This window comes from Lachnellula hyalina (assembly GCF_007821495.1).
Source record: "Lachnellula hyalina strain CBS 185.66 chromosome Unknown contig00030, whole genome shotgun sequence".
Lineage (NCBI taxonomy): Eukaryota > Fungi > Ascomycota > Leotiomycetes > Helotiales > Lachnaceae > Lachnellula > Lachnellula hyalina.
In genome coordinates this window covers 182-22,643 of record NW_022157144.1, presented here as the reverse complement: position 1 = coordinate 22,643, position 22,462 = coordinate 182, and the positions used below count along the sequence as shown (strand labels likewise).

The following is a 22,462-nucleotide window of genomic DNA, read 5'->3' as shown; positions in this document are numbered from 1 at the left end:
GGCATCGTCGAACCTACTAAGCCGGGCACGATCCGGGTCGATCTCGAGCTCCTCCTCATTATCGTCAGTCGACGAGAAGATTCTCGACAGCGAGTTTCCCAGCCCAGCAGCTAAGCAGAGTGGTGGTGGTGGTAGTAATGGTGGTGCGTCTAGCGGTGGCGGACGTAATAATAACACACGCAGCAAGCATAATAGAAGCGACAATACGAAATCTCGCTATTCAGCGCCAACCGAAGCTCTGGCCCCCCATAATCATCTCAATAGTCAGCCACCACCAATCAGCGCGCCACAGAAGAACGGCCCCAAAACATTTACTTTCGCGACGGTCCCTGCACCTTCTTCATCTTCTTTTACTTCAGTCAACCATCCTCTCAGCCACAACAACCAAAATTCACGCTCCGCAGCATCAATTCAAAGTTCAGACTCAAACTCAAATTCTGGTGCAAATGCCGAAATGGTTCCCATCCCAGCGCCTGCACTGGGCAAACCCGCAAAATTCATCTCTTACAAGGCGAAGAATCTGGACAAGGTCCGGGGGCGTGCACATGATGACAGTGATCAGTCCAGTCGTTTGAAGCGCTCTGCACGAGAGATCACGAACTCGAACACTGAGACACCGGAGAGCTTCGAGCGATATCAGCCTCCCCCTCCTGTTGCTCCTCCTCCAGACATGGATACTGCATCCGAAGGTGATTTTGTCGACGTCGCCCCGTCCAAACGGCCGGCCAAGATCCGTCTGCTCAACAACCGGACCGCGCGACCACAATCTAATTATGATTCCGAGGACCTTAGTTCTCCAACCCTCCTCTCTTTCCTTGCTCCCAACTCCGTTCCTGCTTCTCGTGCTGGCACACCGAGCACGCTGAACCGGCCAACCAGGAAAGCGAAGTCAGGCAGCGGCCTACGTGTCAAAACATCGTAAGTCATCAATCTTGTTGCATCACAGCATCGCTTCGTAGCCCGAAGTAATATATACTCATCGAGCATCGTATGTTGCATTGTGTTACTTACCGAGCCTCTTCTTTTCGTTGCCTGGAATGTTTGTGGGTGGTGTCGCACGGTGCGACCGACCGCCATTTTTTCATATTCTTCACCTTCACTCAAGTCTTGGGCTTCAAAATATCCGGACAACGAATAATGCTAATGCCATTTTCTACTACAGGCCAATGAAGAAAAAGGGCGGCGGGACCCTAGCTGGCATTCCTCGCGCAAGCGGTGAACGAAATAGCCCCGTCGGCAACAGTGCATTTGCCAATAACCAGGTAAGCTTTTTCTCCTTCATTTTCAACTACGTCAAAACGATTTATGTCATCTGTCGTGGCTATCGCGGGTCTGTTTGGAGACCACAGTAAACCTTCGAGTGGGTTGTATTTTGATTCCATTCACACTGCTGTGCTGCAAACGCCCGGGCGCCAATCTCTGCATTCCGCCTTTGCCGAGGAGACCAACCATGCCACCCCCACATGTACTGAAACTTACCACCATCACCATCCATCACCATCCTTCTTCGTGATAATTCCTCTATAACACTAGGTTATATCGATGTCGATGCTGATTCATGGTACAGGAAGATAACGATGACTACTGTGCGGCCTGTGGTGGTAATGGCGACTTGGTCTGTTGCGATGGCTGCACTCGATCTTTTCATTTTAAATGTGTCGATCCACCCATGGTAGAAGGCGCGCTACCCGACGAATGGTTTTGTAATCAGTGCCAATACCAAAAACACCCTCCTCGGAGAGAAGGCCCGCCTCGCAGTTTTGACTCTCTTCTTGATAGCCTTGAGGGCAAGAATCCGAGTGCGTTTCACCTGCCCAAGGAAATCCGCGAGTGTTTCGAAGGTGTCAGGACTGGTTCCGAAGGAGAGTATGAAGATATTGTTCCTCCAAAACCAAAGTAAGCCTCGGTAGATCTAAGCTCGTAAACTCATTGCTGACCTCAAATTAGGAATCACAAAGGGTACGATGAAGCGCCTGACTTCTCCCGTTTAAGGGACCAAAAGGGAAAACCAATCCTCTGTCATGCATGCAACAAGGCGGCTTCTGCTCCAGATCGCTTGATCATTCCTTGCAGTTACTGTGGCCTTTATTGGCATCTTGACTGCCTCGAGTCTCCTATGACCAAGGAACCCCACCTTAGTAGGAAATGGAGATGTCCGGCTCATATTGACGATATTATGGATATACTGCCTTTCAATTTGGGCCCCGCTCATCGTTATCGTAAGATCAAAGGTAGTTTGCCCATCACCCCTGCGTGGAGGCGAGGTACAAGGAACAACGGCCACATTGAGATAGAAAGTTCAGATGATGTGCAGCCTGGCGGAGGCTTTTATGAGGACAACAAATTTGGGGTTGTGTACAAGCTACCGGAGGAGGGCATCAAGCTGGACTTCATTTCAAAGTAAGATAAAACTCCTCGACAAGCTAAAATCCCGCGTTTTACTAATGTCACGACAGAGTCAAGCAACATGGTGGTAGTATTGACAGGGCTCGACTTCGCGAACGGCAGCGAGTCGAGGCAGCACAGAGTGCGCTTTGGGAGTCGCGATCAATCGCCGAGCAACAAGCAGTTCTAAACCTCTTGGCATTTGCTGCACAGGATACAGCATCCAGCGGTCTCGAGACGCTCATCAACGCCCTACTCGTAAGTTACCCAGTACCATTTTTTACAATTACCTTTACATTTACGTATAAGTATTCGTTTACGCTGTAACTTTCACTTTCGCTTTCACTTTCACTTTCATGCTACGTGTTCTTGGGACGTAATCACTATCGTGGCACGTGCTAACAAATGGTTGAACAGGCCGAAGCTTCTCCCGCAGTGATTGCATTAATTGCGCAAGGCGATGCAACTTCCATATCGCAGAAGAAGCAGAGGCAGAAGCTGTCGAAAAATGACAAGCAGTGTTTGCAAACAATCATGGCTGCCATTCGGAGCCAGCTGAAAGAGGACGACGAGCCAGAGCCAGAATCGGACTCCGAGCCTGCATCCGCGCCTCCACTCCAGCAGCCCGAGACACAACAACCTCAGATAGAGTCGCCTCCAGCTACACCATCTAAAGTGTCTGCTCCAGTCGTCGAGACTGCCATGGAAGTCGACCATATTGTGTCCACCCCCATCGCCGAGATCAGCATGGAAGTTGACGGACTTGTATCAGTCCCCGCCACCGAGACCGACAAAGACGTTCTTGAAGCTTAGGGTGCACCCATGCGTCTTTGTTGCTAGCATGCACTCACCCTTCAATGATGGATAGCTTGATCTCCAAGCAACGGCTTCTTGGCAAGGAGAATCCAAACGGTCACGTGGGAGCAATCATTTGCGTCACGTGATCCTTTATATCAGTTGTTTCTTTTTTCGAGAAGCTGACCCTCTTCCTCTTATTGCCCCACGAGGCTTTCCTTCCGTTTCCTATTCGCATTCATCCCTCACATGGCATGAAAACTCAGGCATTGTATCATATTGGCGTCCGCGGGATGGGTCTTTTATCTGGATACCAAGCAGCATTCATTGTATTACTTCTCGGAGAGAGAACCAAAATATGGAGAGAAGAGAGCGAAGAAGGACATATGTACCGCTGCTGTATGCTCGGACGCCTAACAAGAAAGACTGGAAGAAGTGGATTGGAGTAGTTAGGCGATGCAGACAGTAGCAAATTCAGGAGCGAGATTATATATTACCTTATGCCGGTGCTTCGTGATTATCATACCATAGTTCTTCTTACTGGTAAGATGTTGAATTGTACGTCATAGCAGCTCTGAGAATGTGAGACTTTAGGATGTTATGTCATGTAGCGAAGTAGGTAAATACTCTACTCCAAGTCTCCCTCGCTGTTATGTTTACGTTCTTAAAATGATCTATTAGGTTTTAAAACATAGTTTGCACCGTGCTCGTTCTCGACAAAATGCTCCTAAAAGACCAATTCAGGAATGAGGTCCCACCTACCTACCCTTGGGTGCGCGTGCGCCACTGTGATGGGTTAGATGCGAGTCTTATTGCAATACAGTAAGTACGAGGATAACTAACCACCATAAATATTCCAGGTGCATAAAGCTAGAAAGATGACTCCGCCACCAGGAACTGTTAAAGGCGTCGCTCTACTCGAAAATGCTACTTGTAGTTCGAACTTCGCACACAGGCATGCAATATTAATAAAAGGCAGAATAGCAAAGGGTAAGCAACTGTGGTATTATCTTATCGCCTGCTAAGTACACATAAAGCATTCATCTCCATCATATCTCATCTCATCCCAGAATCGAGCTAGTATGTACATCCCACGCAAAAACCAATGCGCTTTTGTCATCATCCTTTCCTATCCTAGCCCAGGGGGTATTGTATTATGCATGTAGCAAGAAGCAACGCAGGCTTTTGATTACTCAAACAGATATATATCGTGCTATGTATGCAAGAGCTTCAGATTATTAATTCAGCTCAATCCTCATCCAAATCCATCTCGTCGATATCCTTAGCTTGTTTCGCAGCTCCCCTCTTCGGCCTTGCAGCTGGCTTTGAGTTGGGCGTCTTTGCCTTAGCTTGCACACGCGGTGGTTTGGCTTTCGGCTTCACTACTTTCGATGTAGAGGCTTTGGGAGGGGGTTTGTTCGTACTCCTCGTAGAAGCTCGTCTCGTATTCGATCGCGGAGGTGTAGGTGTATGTTCCACCTCTTCCTCTTTCTCCGCCTCTGGTTCAGGCGTGGCAACTTCCTCCTCGACTTCTTCCTCGGCACCTGACGATTCTACCTCGTCCTCGGAATTCGCAGCATCGCGTGCTGCCTTCGCGTCTTTCTCTATTCTCCCATCTTCATACTCCCAAGATGCCACTCCGTCCCACAATTCCTTCTCGTCTTCACTGGAATCTCGTTCTTCGTACGTCTTCTTGGCGCTTGCACCGCGGCCACTCATCCTTCGCTCGGCAGGGCTGGAGGTAGGCGTGCTTATTGCCTGCTTTGGCTTCTTGGCCTTGGGTGTCTTCACAGCCTTAGCGGGCTTCTCCTTCTTGATTGTCGGGTTCCGTGAGCTTTTGGGCTTTGCATCAGACTTGTGCTTCTTGGCTGGGTGAGCATCATTATCCTTATCATCGGATTTCCGCTTTTGCTGTCAGATTGTTAGCCCGGCGAACACTAAACAGGTATATGCAGAACATGCCTTCTTCTTCTCCGCATCCCTCACCAGCCCATCAAGCAGTGAGTCCATGACCTCCGGCGCTGGTAAGTACTGCTTCTCGGCAATCTCCTGTGCCACTTCGTGACTCGGTAATCCTATATAGAGCCCGAGAGGCAATCCGACCTTCACAGGCCAAGTCTGCATGATCCAGCCCTTCTTCTCTTGCCACTTCTTGAGCAACACTGTGGCTAGATCACTGAGTACATAAATGTTGTCCGGATCGGGGCCGCTGATTGCATCACGTACTTGTTTTACTCGCTCGGCGAACTTATAAACCAGGGGAAGGTTTTCCTCAGTAACAACGGTAGTAATGTAGTACAAGATGTATTGTGCGTGATCCCTGAGCTCCTCTGGATCAAGACTGAAGTCTGGATGATGCGCTAGTAGAGATATAAGTCGAGTAAATACTGACTCTAGCGCTCTATTCTTGGTATCGTGGAAAAGCTTAGCGCGAGAACGAATCCAGGTGATGATGGAACTCTTCAGACGCTGATCAGGCTCAAAAGCTGTCAGGAATATTATGGTGTAGAAGCGGTGGGAGAGCTTAGATTTGACCAGATACTTTTGGAGTTTTTCAACGAAACCCCGCCGAACATCTCCGAGGATGTCCTGAGAGACGAACGCGAGACGATTGAACTCGACGGGCGATAGGAGATCGTCAAACAGTTTGTTCGTACATAATTTCAACATCAACTGTGTCGCCAGGAGACGCAACCGAGATTTGTGGGACTTGGGCGTGTCGTTCTTATTAGACAGTTCTCCATGCTTGAAAATGAGCTGGTTTAGAACCTTGTACACAGGTACTGCGAGCTTCTTCGCAGTTTCTGGATCATTAGTCGCACGGAGACGATTGACCAGTATCCTAAGAGCCCAGCTTTTAGCCTGGCATTCCTCATCCACCTCTGCATCGGTTTCCCAACTGGAATCACCATCAGTGCGAGTAGTTCGAACTTGCAAGAGAATTTTCTGGGTAGTGATGTCAAGAATCTCATCGTTGAGCTCGTCTGTAGTTCTAGGCTCCAGGAATGTTAGTTGGCTGATGGTCGCAAGTTTCGTGAGAAAATGGTCTTCTCCATATTCCCAATCTTGTGTAGATTTTTCCAGCAGGTCCTTTGCGTGCATCTCTTTGCGGTCAGAAGCAGCCATTAAGACGCTGACAGCATACTTAGCAGCTTTGGGTGGTGTTCCATACTGTGCAAAGTTGATCAGGGTTTGAACAAATTTGCGATCATGTGGTATCTCTTTAGAACTATTGGGGTTCTTGGCGAATGATGCCAATGCTCTTAAGGTCTCTACGCTCCCCAGATCATTAGGTTTCGTTCCCGAAGGGGCTTGCTCCGCCAATGATTTACATAGCTCTTTGACGTTGTCCTTGAAAATCTGCGGGTGTCGTTCCGATATTTCTTGCATCAGTTCATGTGCGATGGCACCAAGCCCATTCTCGTCGCTTCTCATGTATTGCATGATGAATGGGAGATGGCTACGGTTGTAGGCAAGTGACGCCGATCGGTAAATGATGGGGGTGAGGGTTTCTAACAGGCCTGCAGGGGCTGCCGGTGCTGACTCGATGCGCTTTGAGAACTCCTTGATGGCATTGAAAACGGTCTTGAATTCATTATCAGACCCGATTGCGAATCGCAGCAGCTGATAACTCCTTCGATCGTGTAATTTGGCATACTTGAGTAGTTCGTTGGTCGTTCGTAAAGGATCTGGAAGCAGATCCGCGAGCCAATTGACCACGCCGTCAAGCTTTGTCTTTGTCTCTTTAGAGTCACCTTCCATGACGCCCCCATTGAAATCTTCACACCTCTTCAGGAAAGCGGCTACAACGTTGGAGTATGTCGGCTGTCGAGCTTGCATTGCAAAAAACGCTTTCTTCGATTTTGTGTCTAGAGACCTGACGACAAGCAGAATTCGTTCAGTGCGGATTTTATCAGCATTAAAGGGTCCATCTCCATTTGTCTGACTTGCGCCTTGGGACTCCCCGTTTGTTGCTTTCGATGCTTTTGATTTCGACGGCGGATAGCTCAGGGGAATAAGTTGCTCGAACATAACGTGATCAAGTAAAACATTAAGCTCCAGATCATTGGCGTAGTATGCATCGAATACCTTCGAAGGAATAGCACCTAGAGCATTCGTTACCACTTCATTGGCTGCCGCGATTTCTCCAGCGGCTACACCCCATATCCTGCTCAAAGTAGTCATGGCTTCGATACGCACGGGATGTCTGCGATCCCGGCCTCGGTCCGCAAGACTGCACAATACCGAGCCAGATTTGGTGACACCTCCGTTTGGAGCCAACTTTGTCATAACGTCGCGGAAACCAAAGCTTGAGATTGCTTTTACAGCGGCCAGGCGGACCTTCTCGTCAGCGTCGTTCAACTTCTCCCCAAGCCCCCTGACCAGAGTATTCTCGTCTTCTCTGCTCAGCCCAATACCTCCCGCAGAAGTCACGAGTATTCGCCCAATTGCTGTAGTCCATCCCGACCGTATGATTGAGGACTTGTCATTCCTTCTCTTGAGGAAGTTGGCGTACACTGATTGGTGTGTCTGGGCAAATGATTGGGGAGACATAGGGGTAGTGAGAATGCTGTTGGAAATCGATGTTGTAGGACAATCTTCAAGCCTTACAGGTGGGTACGCAGCAGGATCCATTGGGAGAGGCGGCGGTGGTCCTGCAGCACCGATTCCAGAGATGATATCTCCTAGTGTTTCGGTAGCCAAAAGGCGCAGCTGAACATTATCTGCTGCCAGTTCTGCCTCTAGTTGGGGAATCACGTTTTGAAGAACGGCTGGCGAAGCGCGCCACAACTCGCGCAGCAATCGATGCGCCTTTTGAAGCTCCTTAAGGTCTGCTTCAGTGGGACCAGCAGGTCCTTCATCTTCATCCGAATCGAGAGCATCACTAGCTCTCCTATGGCCATTCGACTTTGGCGGTCCGGTGGAAACATCCATAATGACATCGTTGAAGTATTGACTTACATAGCGGGCCATCTTTTCGGGACATGATTTGCAGATGGTCTTTGCCATGTTGTACGCTTCTGGAAGCTCCTTCAAGAGAAGTGTAGTTTGCTTCTCATCGGCGCGTGCTTCTTCGTGTTTACCCTTCCCTGCGCCTGGAGTCGTTGCCCGTAGAAATTGAGCAACGATGATATCAACAACCTGCGGGGGCAAGACCGCGGCTTCATCAACTAATGTCACTAGCATCTGGCTCATGTTATACTCGACATCTTTGGCAATCTGCTCCCCCGTGGAGGCCTTCGAAGAACCCGATATGATATCGAACAGGTTACTGAAGAGGTGGAGTGTTAGAGAGTCGGAGCCTGGGATATCCGTAAGCAGCACAATGCTTTTGACCTCTGCTAGTGACATCAGGACGTATTTGTGCTGGGTATTGTAGGCATTGGAAGGATCCGACAGGGCTGGTAGTATGGAGTTAATGAAGAGAGTGAAGATATCCTGAGCTTAGTGTTAGCTGCGTATTTGCTACCAAATTTGGGACGCACCGCACCTTCAATTGAGAACCAGTAAACGGCGCGTCGGGAGCGCAAAGCTTCAAGACATCTACCAAGCAGCAAGCTGTAAAAGCGCGGACTCCCTTATCCTTGTGACTCAAGAGGTTCTGGCCTGCGAGTTCCTTCGCGACTTTGGTCAACGAGTCCTTGTCAATCTCCTCCTGGTCCATCTCGCGCAGCTCGTTTGACAGCGCGTCGAGTCTCTTCAGCAGCTCGCCGGTGGCAATGGGCTTTCCCGCTCGCCATGACAGCGGTTCGTTGAAAACAAGACTGGTTCCTTGCGGCTCCTGAGCCACGCTCTCAGCATGGCGCCGAGCCATTTTGAATTGGGGGGGACTCCAGTCGCGGGTGTTGGTGCTGGTGCTGGTGCAGGGAAGATGAAGTTAATTATTTTCTTCTAGTTAGGGAGGGCGATTATGGCTATGGTATGAAGTAAAGGAAACGGCGTGGCGGCTTTTCTGGTTGTTGTTTTGCGGGCTGGGGGCAGAGGAGGGGGGGAGATCTAATCTCGCAGGAGGCAATGCTTACTGTACAGTAGGCGCGGCGCGTTGCACACATCGTACAGTACAAAAAAGACGCGTCTAACTTAAAGCAAGGCACGTGCACCACACTCACTGCAATCATTCACTCTTTCACTCCTTCACTTATTCACTCCTTCACTCTTTCTTGACTCCCGTCTCAGGTTGGGATGAAAGAGTTCAATGTGTCTGTCGGCTTTCTTCTCGATTTGTCTATCATCCATGCATCCATACAATATCTACATCTATCTACCACTGACATGTTAATCCGGCTCAGCTCCAATCCAATTGCAAGCTGACAACACATTTGCTATAGTGAGTACATGTCACAGTCAGAAGGTGCGAGGCGTGGCCTTGTACCATTTGCATTTGTGCTTGATTATTTGGCAGTTGCAATGCTACTCTATGCTCTACTCTACTCTACTCTACTCTACTCTACTGCGTTCGACCTTTTCCCATCTCTCGATCCAGACAGTAGTATCCTTTGCAAAGATACAAACATCTTTCAACGCGCCTTTGTATCGCAGTCCCAGGTCCCATTCTACGAATACGCGTAAGTGCCCCTGGGTTGGCCCAGTTGAATTGTTGCTCATTCCAATCCCCAAGCAAGTCTCTTTGCATTAGGTTCTACTGGATGGTTGAGGGGTGATCTGCCAATGCCGCCGTCCAAATCTCTTCTGTTTATCATGTTGATTGTATGCGTGAGCTCTTGGTATTCATACTTGATTGGGAAGGCAAATGCGTGGGACCAAGACTCAATACTACACAAGGCAAGCTAGGTTCTTGCTCTAAGTTTGCTTGTTGCAATACCGTACTATACTCATACTTGTTCCCCTTGTCCTGTGAGATGACTGAAATGATGCATTTGATTTGTCCAAAGACCGACCGAAAGTGAGAGATTCACCGGTTTCCCTTGCTAAATTGGCAATGGCTTCCTGCCATTAATTCATTCATTCATTCACTGTGCTTTGTCTGTAATCAATCAATCAATCGCCATTCCGATAAACAAACAGCCATCCATATATCTTCCCCACCCCACACTTTTTTTACAACTACAACCACACAAAACAAGCACGAAAAGAATCTTGGAATTGGTTCCATCCCCCCACACTCTTTTGGCCCTTGGACACTCCACTCCCTCCTCAGTAGCATCCCGTCAAGATGAAGGTTTCTTTAACCATCGTCTCTTTAAGCGCCCTCTTGGTTTCCACAGGTCTTGTTGTCTCACATGCTGGGGCACAGTGTGAGGGTACGTCTCCCCCCTGAAGCCCAACCTACCTACTCTCTACTAATGACTTGCTAGATGGACTTCCTTGCGCAATCCATCTGCCAGATCTAGACCGTAGAGACATCGGGGTCACTCCCTCCCCGTCTCGCTCTCTCTCCCCCACGGAAGACTGCTCAACCACTACTTCGTCAAATCTAGCCGGAGCTGTTACAGCTTCAGACTCAATCCTCGCTACTTCTGAGAGCATGCAGCCACCTCTATTATCCACCTCCGCCAGTGTTGTTGATACCCCCTCTGTCCTCATTTTGACTACTTCTGATTATCCCAAATCCACTCCTTCATCCGCAGACCTTTCCACCAGCCCAGATGCGACGTCTACAGCTTCTGCTATCGTCACGCCAACCGCACCAATATCCACTTCCAGTGTATCCGGGGCAGTATTTACAACGGAGGCTGAGAAATCATCTTCGCCGTCCATTTCGGATTCTCTCTCGTCGACTCAATCCTCTATTCCGTCTTCTGCAGCCTTTACTTCCAGTACATTTGCGGTAGAGACTACAACGGGGACCGAGATATCATCTACACCTTCCGCTTCGAGTCCTTCCTCAAATAATCAATCTTATATCCCATCTTCTGCAGCAACAATTCAAGCGCTTCCGTCACAAAAATCTACAACGGGGACTGAGACATTATCTTCATCTTCCAATTCCAGAGCCCCTTTAAAAGCTCAATCCTCTATTCCAACTTCCCCAGCCGCTATTCCAAGCATTCCCGTATCAGCAGCTACTGCAGAGACTAGGCTCTCTGATGTTGTTTCAGAGACTTCGTCCTCCATCACTAGCGAAACTTATCTTACGGCCACAACTTTGAGCGTCCCTATGATAGACTCTACGACTGAGACTGAGACACCATCTACTTCTGTTACCGCGAGGGGTCCATGGGCAACCCAGCCTACTGTCCCACCCACATATCCCTCCGCGGCCGGTACTTCCGTTATTTCAGACAGTTCAATCACCGCCTCGGTTTCAAGCAAATTTAACAGCCCTACTCGGAGTCTTACGTCTACTACTACGGATACTACTACAGTTTCCACGATCTCGAACGTAATCGCAACCAGCAGCATCACAATTAGGGGTGGTGAATCTACGTATTATACTGCTCCTTTGACCACAGCTTCAATGAGCTTCCCAAGTGGGGCAGCCACCAAACTTAGACTCACATCCCAAGTCTCGTCCAGCATTGGCGAAGCCAATATCCCGTCATCTACCACGCAATCATCGCCAAAAGCCTCTGACACTCAATCCTCTGGTATTACTAGCACGATCTTGATGACAAGCACAACTACCCAGACCGTCGCTTTGAATTCGAACTACTTTGCTTCATCTCTAGCAACCAGCGCTTCAGCTACGGATGTATGCGATTGTACTACAACTATCACTATCACCGCTACGCCAGTGATCAGTACGGCAAGTACAGTTGCGGCACAGAAATTGCAATCGCCCAGAAGCTCGGAGGCATCATCATCGCCCTCTGAATCACCCTCAGCATCAGTACGACCCATCGAAGCCACCTCTTCATCCAGCAATTCGCTAGGATTTCCTACCTCCGCAGACACCCTCAACTATCCCGGCGGCACATCAGTTTCAACCGCAGTGAACACCGTCGTCCACCAGATCTCGCCACCAGGCAATAGCACTACTGCATCTCATGGCCTCCCATCCGCGCCCACGAGCACCTTCGCGCAAGTAAACAACAGCGGTAGTGCAAATAACGTCAGGCTTGCCTTCCTGGTGGGCTTCTTAACTCTTGCCGCTTTGATTTAAGAGATGATCGCGCGTTTCTTACGTTGCGTGGCGTATGGCTTTCTTCATTTCTCGAATTGGCGCGATGTCTCGTCAGCGTTGGAACAAATTCATATTCAAAAGGTACGTTGACTGACACAACTGTATTGTTGATGTAAGGGCTAATACAGGGTAGGCTTGAACTATATAGATGAAGGTTACAAGACCTTCAGCTATCTTACTGTGTTTTCCTTCCTCACGGCGCAAAATACCTTGCATAAGCGCAAAAAAGTTCAAGTGGTGTAGATGCCAGGAGCTCTTTGTCTCCTGGGAATCAAAGAGATGGCTGCAGGCACTCTTTTCATTGGTTCTCACATGCATTCATGCTGTAGAATACTTGATCCCTCAAGGCGAAATGCCGACTTTGGTATCGCGTCGTCCCCAAGCTACCAAACAAGTAGTTTTGCGTTGCTACCCCAGATACTAGATAAATAGCGCTTAGGAGACCAAAAGGATATAAAAATCGTCTTCGTTTATCCCGTGAAGACCATGCCTCCGTGCCCAGACGCCCATCCTGCCATGTCTGCAGGATTACCCTTTCCAAAGCTCCAGCAGACCGAACGCCTTGCACAAATAGTTGATAGCAATCGTGATCCATGTTCGCAGTACTCACGATACGCCCAAAACCTGCTTACTTTACAGTTCCTTCTTTACAGGAGGTCCAGGGCTTGGCCTCCCATTCCCTTGTTCTTCGGCCTTTCTTTTCGCGCCCGCATTCGCAGGGTTGATGCCAGTAGATGCAACGCGCTTCCTCTCCTCCATCTTCTTCTCTTTCGCTTGCTCTTCGGCAGCTCTCTTCTTCCACTCATCTCTAATCACTTTCTGCGCAGCCATCAGATCCTGCTTCGTCACTCTGTCCATGATACTCTCAATGACACTATCGACTGTGGTGGTATGATTGGCATTCGTCTTATCATCGCGAAATCGCATATACCTCCAACGTTTTTGCGAATCCATGTAGCATTCTACAATTCTGTCGTTTAACGGTTCTTCTAATGACTTTAGGCGCTCCCATTCGTCCTTCTCGATGTACATTTCGCCATACCAAGTTTCTCTATGCGAGTCTCCCTGGTGAACATGAAGATTGCATACCGGCATTGCATCGTAATCAACGTAAGGCTCTTTATATCCTTCTGCGATATCTTGCTCGTCAGGTTGCTTGGTGGGGAAATCGAGTGTCATGCGAAAATCAATACTATTTTCGGCCTCTGGCTTCCACTTCAGGATATTCTGATCAGTGCCGAATTTATAATCAGACATCCGACATGTAAAGATTAACCCGTCGTTGCCATGCGGGAGGTGGGGCAGGATCTTGCCAAACATCAGGTCTATGGCGTAACTGAATTGCATTTGTTTCATCTCCATTATAAAATGCATGTATTGTTTTTCCTGATCAGTTATTAGGCGCTTATAAACATAAATAGGATTGATTGGCATACCTCTGGATACCGAACGAGGAGGTCCTTGTAAGGATCGTATATTCGTTCTTTGAAATATGCAAGCCTTTTGTCCAGCGTGCGATTCATCAAGCTGTTTCCGTCTAACAGCATACAATCGAACACCAAGTATTTGGGCTGTACCCCTCCATTAGGAAGCTTGTCGAGGACCAGTTCACCATCAATCAGTGTGTCTGTATGAAACCCTTCGACGTTTCGCGGAACGGGGAAATGCAAGCCATTCTTGGGTATGAACCAGTAATCATTCTTGCGGTCAATGAGGTATTGCGCTTCTTCTTCGTGCTCGTCTCTTGTAAGGTATAAAAGATATCGCATCCCATCGGACTTCTCGCAAACGTAATAGCTATTATAGGGAGTTAGCATACGCATTCTTCAATCACCGGGGCACAGCCCAACTCACTCTTGCCGGGTCAACTCCTCAAGATGCTTCCTTGCAAAGCTCACAGGTTGTGCGCCTGGAAAGCTGTGGTTCGGTCGGCCAAGCAGCGACGCGACTTCAGACTGCATTTGGCGCAGCAGTTGCCCGTCTATCCTGACTCCGGGCGCCTCTATTGAGCGGACGGGGCCATTGATGGTTGCCATGCTGTAGAGTTGCGGGTGTATGTGGATGTCGTAAGTGCGAAGGGGCAAGGCTGAAGTCTTCGCGCGCAGTGAACGACAAAGGTAGCGACAGCTCCAACTTCAAGCAAAGTGAACTCGGGCCCGTTGATGAAAAGGCGTCGAAAAAAGTCGAGCAAATACCAGTAGGGGAGTGTGTGTCTTGGGTGGTCGCGAGATGTAATGGGAGAGGAGAGGGCTGTTCTTTGCAAGAGTTCCAACAACAATGGCCGGCGTTGCAACAAAGCGGTCGAGTTGGTGCGAGCGAGTGGATGAATAGAGAAGCTATTGTTTTCCCCTTTCCTTTCAATCATCTATTTGTATCTGCTCCATGATGCACACCGCGCTATGCAGCTTGAACCCTAAGTCATTACGGCCTCTTACTCGCATGTGGTGTAGTATATTGAGAGTTGGCGTGAAGCAAACCAAAGCATGCGACCTATAAAAGTTCTTATAGATCACGTGGTTGGCAGCCTTGCTTATGTACCGTCGCATCGTCTTACCTCACCTCAGGTAAGTAAGCGTACAGTAGGTAGGTAGCTTGCAATTAGAAGTCATCTCAGCAATAATCAGTTGGTAAAACTTCATCTTACACCTACACATTGCTTTGTTCGTAAAGGGTGAGCTATCGCAAGGCTTCTTTCTATCTATCTATCTGTCTGCCTGCAGCTTTGCCGTACAGTACAGGTGCATAGCTCTGAGAACCTTTTTGTAATCTTAGAAGCATACAACTATCTCGCAAGTTGGAGGCACGGAATAAATTGCAAGCCTACCTGTAGGGGCCATCAAGCCATCCCTTCCACGGAGCCTTCCACTAGAATAGCGATTAATCCGAGGCCTCCATCTCTTACGGCGGTACCCGCGCCAAAATTGATTGGCTCTCCGCGCTGCATTCCCGCTCAAAGCAGCAGCGGGCAATGTCCAAAAACACATCTAACTTTGCAATGGAGTTCTTTCTTGCTTTTGTGGTTACGCTTTCCCCACGCGTAGAATCCCCATCGTTGACATTAGTAGTCTAGAACTAGACGTACCCCACGTTTCTCTGGACATGTTTATTGCCCCTTCATTTCTTCCTTCACGGGGGTTTCATGGCTTTCCAGCTTGTGGAAAAGGCGCTCCTGTTAGCCATACTCATAACCTTTAAACTCTCTGCCATATTTAGCGCGATATATATGTTATTGTTATCAGAATGATCGAATGAAGCATCCAACATCCAACCTTCAGCAATTTTATCCTGGTACTAACTGTTGGATTCGTTTCGAAACATACTGACGGGATGGTAATCCGAAAGTGTCGGCTAGGTCGGAACGGTTGGTAGATGTGACGGGTTGGCCGAAACGGCGAAACGGGTGAGTAAGGGCATATTTGCAAATGCAAGAAGATCAGTGAGCACCCGCTGAAGAACAGAAGCATTGCTCCAAGCCTATATGATAGGTAACCTATTCGAAGAGACAAAATGGCCACGTCCTAGTAATTGTGTCGAATCAGATGATGGTACATTGCATGCGGGAAATTCCCGGGAGTCTGGTAAGGACACTGTCACATTTAGAGCTCCTGCAGCTTTGGAGCGTGTTGAATGTGGTAGGAGATGAATACCCTCACAGTGGCCAATAATTTTCCAATCCGTTAACCAGACAAGCATGGTCACCTTGTATGTATGACCAGTCAGTGAGTATAGAAATTGGCCACTTCCCAGAGCAGAGTAGTATGAAAAATAGAAGATACCCGGTCGAAGACGGGGTTCGGCGAAGAACGGCTCAGTTATGCTTCTTTCTCCAGTTGTCCCGCCTACTTATCTCGGCCCAGAGGGTATCGGCGTCAAGCAAGTATTGCCGTTCGGGTACTGAAAACTGATATATCGCTGAAGATCCATAGTAGAACCAAAGTGCTGGAACCACAAAGACAAGATTAAGTACTTCGAGTCTCATTGGGTGTCTAAGAACCCTCTTACTTTGCACAAAGCCTAGATTCGCTTCTGCCACTATGGAGAAGCTCCTCCGGCAAGTCTTGGATGGTGCATTCCGGACCGCAATAAGCACCAACCCTTCTATTACTAGACTAGGTCTTGTACAACGTCTGCGATAATAACATGTTGGTTATAGCCCCCTGTTGCCGGGGGTGTCTCTCGTTCTCCTACTTAGTCTCCTTGCTCATCACTAATAACTTGAACTTGAATAGACTTCTCGTTACTTTTAAGAAGTTGAAACCTTTGCTGCGATTTTGACGTCAACTACACGCATATTTGAAGCTAGAAATGCATACGTTGGAAAACCAACGAGGCTTGATGTGACTTCATATAACACTCAGCATGACCCAGCCAACTACCAACACCCAACCCTCCAGAATGGACATCAATAGAATGCTCAATCCTTCAGCAGGTAACAGGGACAGCAGTGCTGGTTTCTTTTCTGGGGCCGGGGTAGAGGATAAGAACAATGACGAGGAGAAGGACCAGGGTGGCGATGTGGCTCATCGAATGGACTTGAGTTCGATCCTTAATCCCTCGAACAGTCATTTGAACAGCACTTCTAAGGACGAGGAAGTTAACCCGACTGTCAAAGATAAGCAAATATCGAGAGACTCATCGATGGACTGGAACCTCGACGAATGCAAGCTGCCCCCTCCGAAGATGGAAATGCTTCAGCAGCCAAACGATCACGGTTGTTATGGCTCTGGAGAATGTTCCAAAGAAAGTTCCAACGCATTACTTCTTTCAGTTACACCTCAAGACTTCCATCTCAGGAAGACTACTCCAGACCCTCGAAGACCGAGAAGAAGCCCTAGCCAAAGCGAGCCTCGCGGTATTCAAAAGCGCCATCGAGACTTACCGACGAGGAGCAATCTCCCCCAAGTTCGTCCGAACGGAGGTATGAATTCGGAAGAGGTCCGACTAAACACTCGAACTTCGCCAGACCGGCGCCGCTCTTGTCCCAATAGAGAGTTAGGAGCATCCTCGGCGGACGCGGGTCAACACTTCAAACAGCCTAAACCACACAAACCTCCTCATTCAAATAAAGCGTGTATGTTTCTGCTACCCCCTCTCTTCTCTCTTATGGTCTTCTTCGTTTACCACCGCGTCGCTAATATAAAAAGACACCCCTGAACAGATTGACTGGATCCGTTATTTGAAGGAAGACTGCAAGCACAAATGGAAAGAGCTCCCATCGCTGTTTGCATTGCAATTCCCCGGTGTTTATGGCTATGATTCTAGGACATCCGATCAATGCTTCTCCTCACGGGGTTACAGGGACAACAGGAGACCACTGACCGATAAGGACTGGAACCCTATCCTGAATGAGAACGGAAAGGTTACATGGGTAGAGGCCTTAGTCCGGGAGAGGAGCACGTCCGAAGGAATGGAGTTAGACTACCCATTTACCCTCGTCGAGTTACACCCCGAGCGTGCGGTCCAATACGAGTGGGTCAGCGAGGAACATAAAGCTATGGCCAGAAGAATTTTGATATCACCGCCTCTGGTAGGAAGTAAGTACCCAGGCTTACCATCTATGACCCTCAATAAAGAATGCTGATTGTTGCCGTAGATAAAGAGAGATGGCGTAGGGTTTGGCGATATATCGAGGCTGAAGACTTGCTGTAAAGTTCTTGGGGCCCTGAAAGAATAGGGGTTTTTGATGGCCTGGGGTATTTGGGTCGGCAATCACTTTGTTGGCGTTAGGGATGAGTGTTCTTGTCCAGCTTCTTCAGTGGCTGTGGCTTTTCGATAGAAAATCCACGTGTCAAACCCTGGAAAATAAGCAATCGGGGAAATATTGGGATCATTAGTCTGAACCTATGGAAATATACAGGGGAATGAAGATCTATAGTATTGGGTCAATCATTTCAATTTTCTAATTCACATGGTACTATATAACCTCAGAGCGTGAGCATGTAGCAACTGACCTCGAACTCTGAGATTCTATTCGTTTCCGCCATCAGCAAGCAGGTCACGATTCTCGGGGCGTCTAATCCATGGTCGACTTTCCCACGGGTATTTGGTGGCGTCAGCCTCATCGTCACTATAGGTAGCGTCGTTTTCGTCGAATTCTTCTAGGTCAGACGCATTGTGAGTTCTGTAGAGGTAGGCGTTTTGATTGAACTCGTCATCAGACGCGACTTCATCATCCGGATAGTCCGCGGTGTAGTGGTTTTCGGCTACAAGTAATTAGTTACTTGGTTCAGGATCAGTCATTCGAACTTGCCATTTTCGTCTTCATCCTCGTCCTCTTCTTCCTCACTACTATCAGAGTCCTCAAGATAGAATCGATCTATGTCTGGTTGCGAGTCGAGAACAAGGAGACCAACGTTCTTCTCGATATGGGATGTTTCTAAAGCCTCCGCTGGCATGCGAACATATGTGTCAATGATATACTCGGAACCATCTTCCATTTCTTCATCACTGCAATGATCCTCAGTGTCCGTTCTCAAAGGTACGTCCAATACCTCATTCGGATGCCGTTCGTGATATCGCAATGCTGGCTTTCTGGGCTTAAATCTTGACTGCGGTTTCTTCATCTTGACATCCTTTGTCGTAAGCTGAGCCCGGGGTATTGTTGCCTCGGCTTCAGCAAGATTTTTACCTATTTCTTGTAAAGTATAAGCTTGCATCTCGGCAGCCAATTGTTCCGAATTAACATCCCAAGGCATCGTCAGGCCAGAAGGTAAACGCACATTCCGGTTGAGAGGAGTTGTTGCCAGTACTTGGGCCGAGTTTTGCTTACTAGCGAGGCCCCCAGGGACGGCTTGGCTTCTCGCAGCAAGACCTGGTCTTTTTTGGGGCCGAGGTAGTTGAGGTTGTGCGGCAATTGGGCCCATAGTTCCTTGTAATTCTGGCTGCGCTGATTGTAGCCTTTTCCCACTGCCCTTGCGCTCAATAAAGATAGCGGGTTGAACGCCTCGCTTCCGAGTCTGTCCCTCCGCTGTAGAGCGCAAAGGACCTGTGGGTGTTCGGGACATATGGAAACGTCGAACCTGAGCAGCTGGCAGGGGCATGCTGAGATCATTGTAATCGGCTGGGCGTTTTCGGGATAAGGAGTTATCACTCGAAGACAATACTGACTGGTCTGATCTAACAGCAGGTGTTCCGGGCTCTGCGCTTTCCGCATAACACGAAGACTCGGGCGGCGAGACTTGCACCATGGTCTGCTGGGCCGGAAACAGTGGACCGGGTGTCCTCTGAATCCCATTCGATCCTGGTGCTCCATTTGGATCTGTATGGGGAGGGGCGGTGTTGGTCTCGCTGTTGGGTGCGGGTACAGCTTGTCGAGAGAATACAAAGTCTGTAGCTCTACGCTGTCTCTTGCCATGGAGCTCATGGACACCTGTGGGTGGAGAAAGAAAGAAGGTCAGCAACGAAGCCCAGTTCATTTAGATAGATAGGTTGATCGAAACGCACGGAGAAAGTCAACTGGTTCATCTGTGGCCTTTCTCTTGATGTGGACCGTCACCGGAGGGAGAGACATGGTGGTGGGGTGGCCTAGAAGAGCGATGAGGTTGGAGTAGCGACTCTGCACGGGAGCCCGCGTGATATGATAATCGAGAGGTACCAAGGGGGTTTAACTGGAGTTGAAACAACTTTGAATTGAAGTTGATTAGAGTTGATGCAACTGCAGCACAGCCTTTAGAGCTGGATAGCCTTGCGAATTTAAGGTTGTTACCTACAGGTTGCCCCACCGACGCAGCCTTAGGCACCAATTTGCATATAAGAGTAGGAGCCACACTACATACGGCTCACCTAGGCGAGCTTTCTAAAAATGACTTTCTATTCTATATAATATATTATAATTGCAATTATTATTACTTTAGCTTTAAATATATAATATAGATTTATTAATAGTAGCTAATCTATAAACTATAATTATATCTTTAAATTTATAAGTTTAATATTATAAAAGGCAAACTCTAGAAGTAAAGCACTAGCTATGCCTATGCTTACTAACTATGCTTACTAAGCCTTGACAGGGGAGCGCTAACTTTTCTTCGGATTTAGATGAAGATGCTTCTCTCTTTTTTATTAAACTTATTAAATACTATATTAAGCTTTTATATATATATAACTTACTTATAATATTAAATTTAATTAATTATAGATTTACAGCTACCTATTAGCTTTATACTAGACTCTAGGTTAATACTATTAAGAAATAAAAGCCCTTAGTATAATATATTAAACGCCTAACTACTAGCTATCTTCTAAGAAATATATATATGCTAATAATAGCTAGAAATTAAATTATTAGAAACGCGTGCTATTATAAATAACTAGGAGATAAGAGAAGCTTAGTAGAGCCTATTAGAGGACATGCTATCCTAGAGTAACCTTATAAGAGCTTTAATTAAGTTGCTCTTAGTAATAACTTATATAAGAACTAATTATAAACTATTAGGCTCTAGGGATTAGAAGCTGCTAATATAAAATAGCTAAGCAAAGGCCTTTTAAGATTACCTTCTAAGACTTAGAAGCTTATATTATATTTATTCTAGAGTAAAACTAATGCTTTTAGCTAAGTATTACTAGAATATTATTTATAACACCTTTTTAGCATAAGAGAGAGCTTATAAGAAGCGAGCTCTAGAGGTAAAGTGTAAGAGGCGAGCCCTAGAAGTAAAGCACGAGCTATGCCCGTGCTTAGCTTACTAAGCCTTAACTGGGGAGCGCTTACTTTTCTTCGGATCTAGATGAAGATTCTTCTCTCTCTTTTATTAAACTTATTAAATACTATATTAAGCCTTTATATATATATGACTTATCTATAATATTAAGTTTAATTAATTATAGATTTATAGCTACCTATTAGCTTTATATTAGACCTTAGGTTAATACTATTAAGAAATAAAAGCCCTTAGTGTAATATATTAAACGCCTAACTACTAGCTGCCTTCTAAGAAATATATATGTGCTAATAATAGCTAGAAACTGAATTATTAGAAACGCGTGCTACTATAAATAACTAAAGAATAAGAGAAGCTTAGTAGGGCCTATTAGAGGACGCGCTAGTCTAGAGCAATCTTATAAGAGCTTTAATTAAGTCGCTCTTAGCAATAACTTATACGAGGACTAACTATAAACTATTAAGCCTTAGAGATTAGAAGCTGCTAATATAGAATAGCTAGGCAGATGCCTTTTAAGATTACCTTCTAAGGCTTAGAAGCTTATATTATATTTATTTTAAAGTAAAACCAATGCTTTTAGCTAAGTATTATTAGAATACTATCTATAACACCTTCTTAGCATAAGAGAGAGCTTAAATGTATTACTTTTAGAAAAAGGGGAACTCTATAAAAAGTAAGAACCTTAAAGCTTTCTTTATATAGCTTAATAAGATCTTCTTAAATAGTAATAAATAAGTAAAAGCCCTAGAGCATCTTATAAATATAAGGCACTCTCTAAGTTAGCTGTAGTATAAATACTAGCTCAAGTTTAATAAACTTCTACTAAGTGCTAATAGAGAGAGCTAGGAAAATAATATAAAGATTAGCTACTTTTAAAACACTTTCTTAAACTCTATCTATATATATATAGCCTCTATAGCTAAAGTAATAGACTACTATAAGTTTACTATAAAGGTAGAGCAAATTATAACTAATCTAGAAGAAATAGATTAGTTTAAAGCATTAAATAAGAGGTAGAAAGAGAAGAATAAGAAATCTAGAATAAAAATAATAGTGATTATATATTCTTATAGTTACTTTATAACCTTAGTAAAGAATAGTAAAGGGAATATAATAATAGCTCTAATACGTACTAGTAATAGCCGTAGGAAAAAGCCTAGAGAATGCTATAATACAAGCGGAAAGTAGAGAGCTAAATAGATAGACTCTATAGAAAGAGAGAAATGCTAGAAGAAAAGACTCTATTACTAGTATAAAGTATTAGGATATTATATCTGCAAGTATATATACGCTCTATTAGTTTAAATAGTAAAGATTAATATAGTTAAAGCTAAACTACTATTAGAAGATAATAATAAAACATTAGAGTCTACCTCTTTTAAGTTAGGAAAAGAATAGCTCTTAGTTAAAGTTAGAAACTAAAAGTAGAGAAAGTATTAGTAAAGAGATAAAGAAAGGTTAAGAGAGTTATAAATAGAAACCTTATATATATAGATATAATCCTTTAGAAAACTTTTAGAACTTTTACTCTTATTAA

The 22,462-nt window shown here is 46.4% G+C and overlaps 3 protein-coding genes across 3 annotated transcripts; 1 reads left to right on the top strand and 2 right to left on the bottom strand.

Moving 5' to 3' along the window:
- Positions 1 to 4,428: 4,428 nt before the first annotated feature.
- pds5 (Sister chromatid cohesion protein pds5) lies at positions 4,429 to 8,995 on the bottom strand (the record flags this gene model as incomplete). The annotated part of the gene is made up of 3 exons (XM_031148397.1): positions 4,429 to 5,091; positions 5,119 to 8,619; positions 8,672 to 8,995. 3 exons carry the CDS (start codon positions 8,993 to 8,995, stop codon positions 4,429 to 4,431), a joined length of 4,488 nt encoding a protein of 1,495 aa, XP_031007250.1.
- A 3,903-nt stretch (positions 8,996 to 12,898) lies between these two features.
- On the bottom strand, positions 12,899 to 14,301 carry rnp-2 (mRNA-capping enzyme subunit alpha; the record flags this gene model as incomplete). The annotated part of the gene is made up of 3 exons (XM_031148396.1): positions 12,899 to 13,651; positions 13,702 to 14,062; positions 14,120 to 14,301. The coding sequence occupies 3 exons, from the start codon at positions 14,299 to 14,301 to the stop codon at positions 12,899 to 12,901; spliced, it is 1,296 nt and encodes a 431-aa protein (XP_031007268.1).
- Positions 14,302 to 16,624: 2,323 nt separating this feature from the next.
- On the top strand, positions 16,625 to 17,846 carry LHYA1_G003424 (uncharacterized protein; the record flags this gene model as incomplete). Its single annotated transcript, XM_031148395.1, has 2 exons — positions 16,625 to 17,336; positions 17,410 to 17,846. The coding sequence occupies 2 exons, from the start codon at positions 16,625 to 16,627 to the stop codon at positions 17,844 to 17,846; spliced, it is 1,149 nt and encodes a 382-aa protein (XP_031007251.1).
- Between the last annotated feature and the right edge of the window lie 4,616 nt (positions 17,847 to 22,462).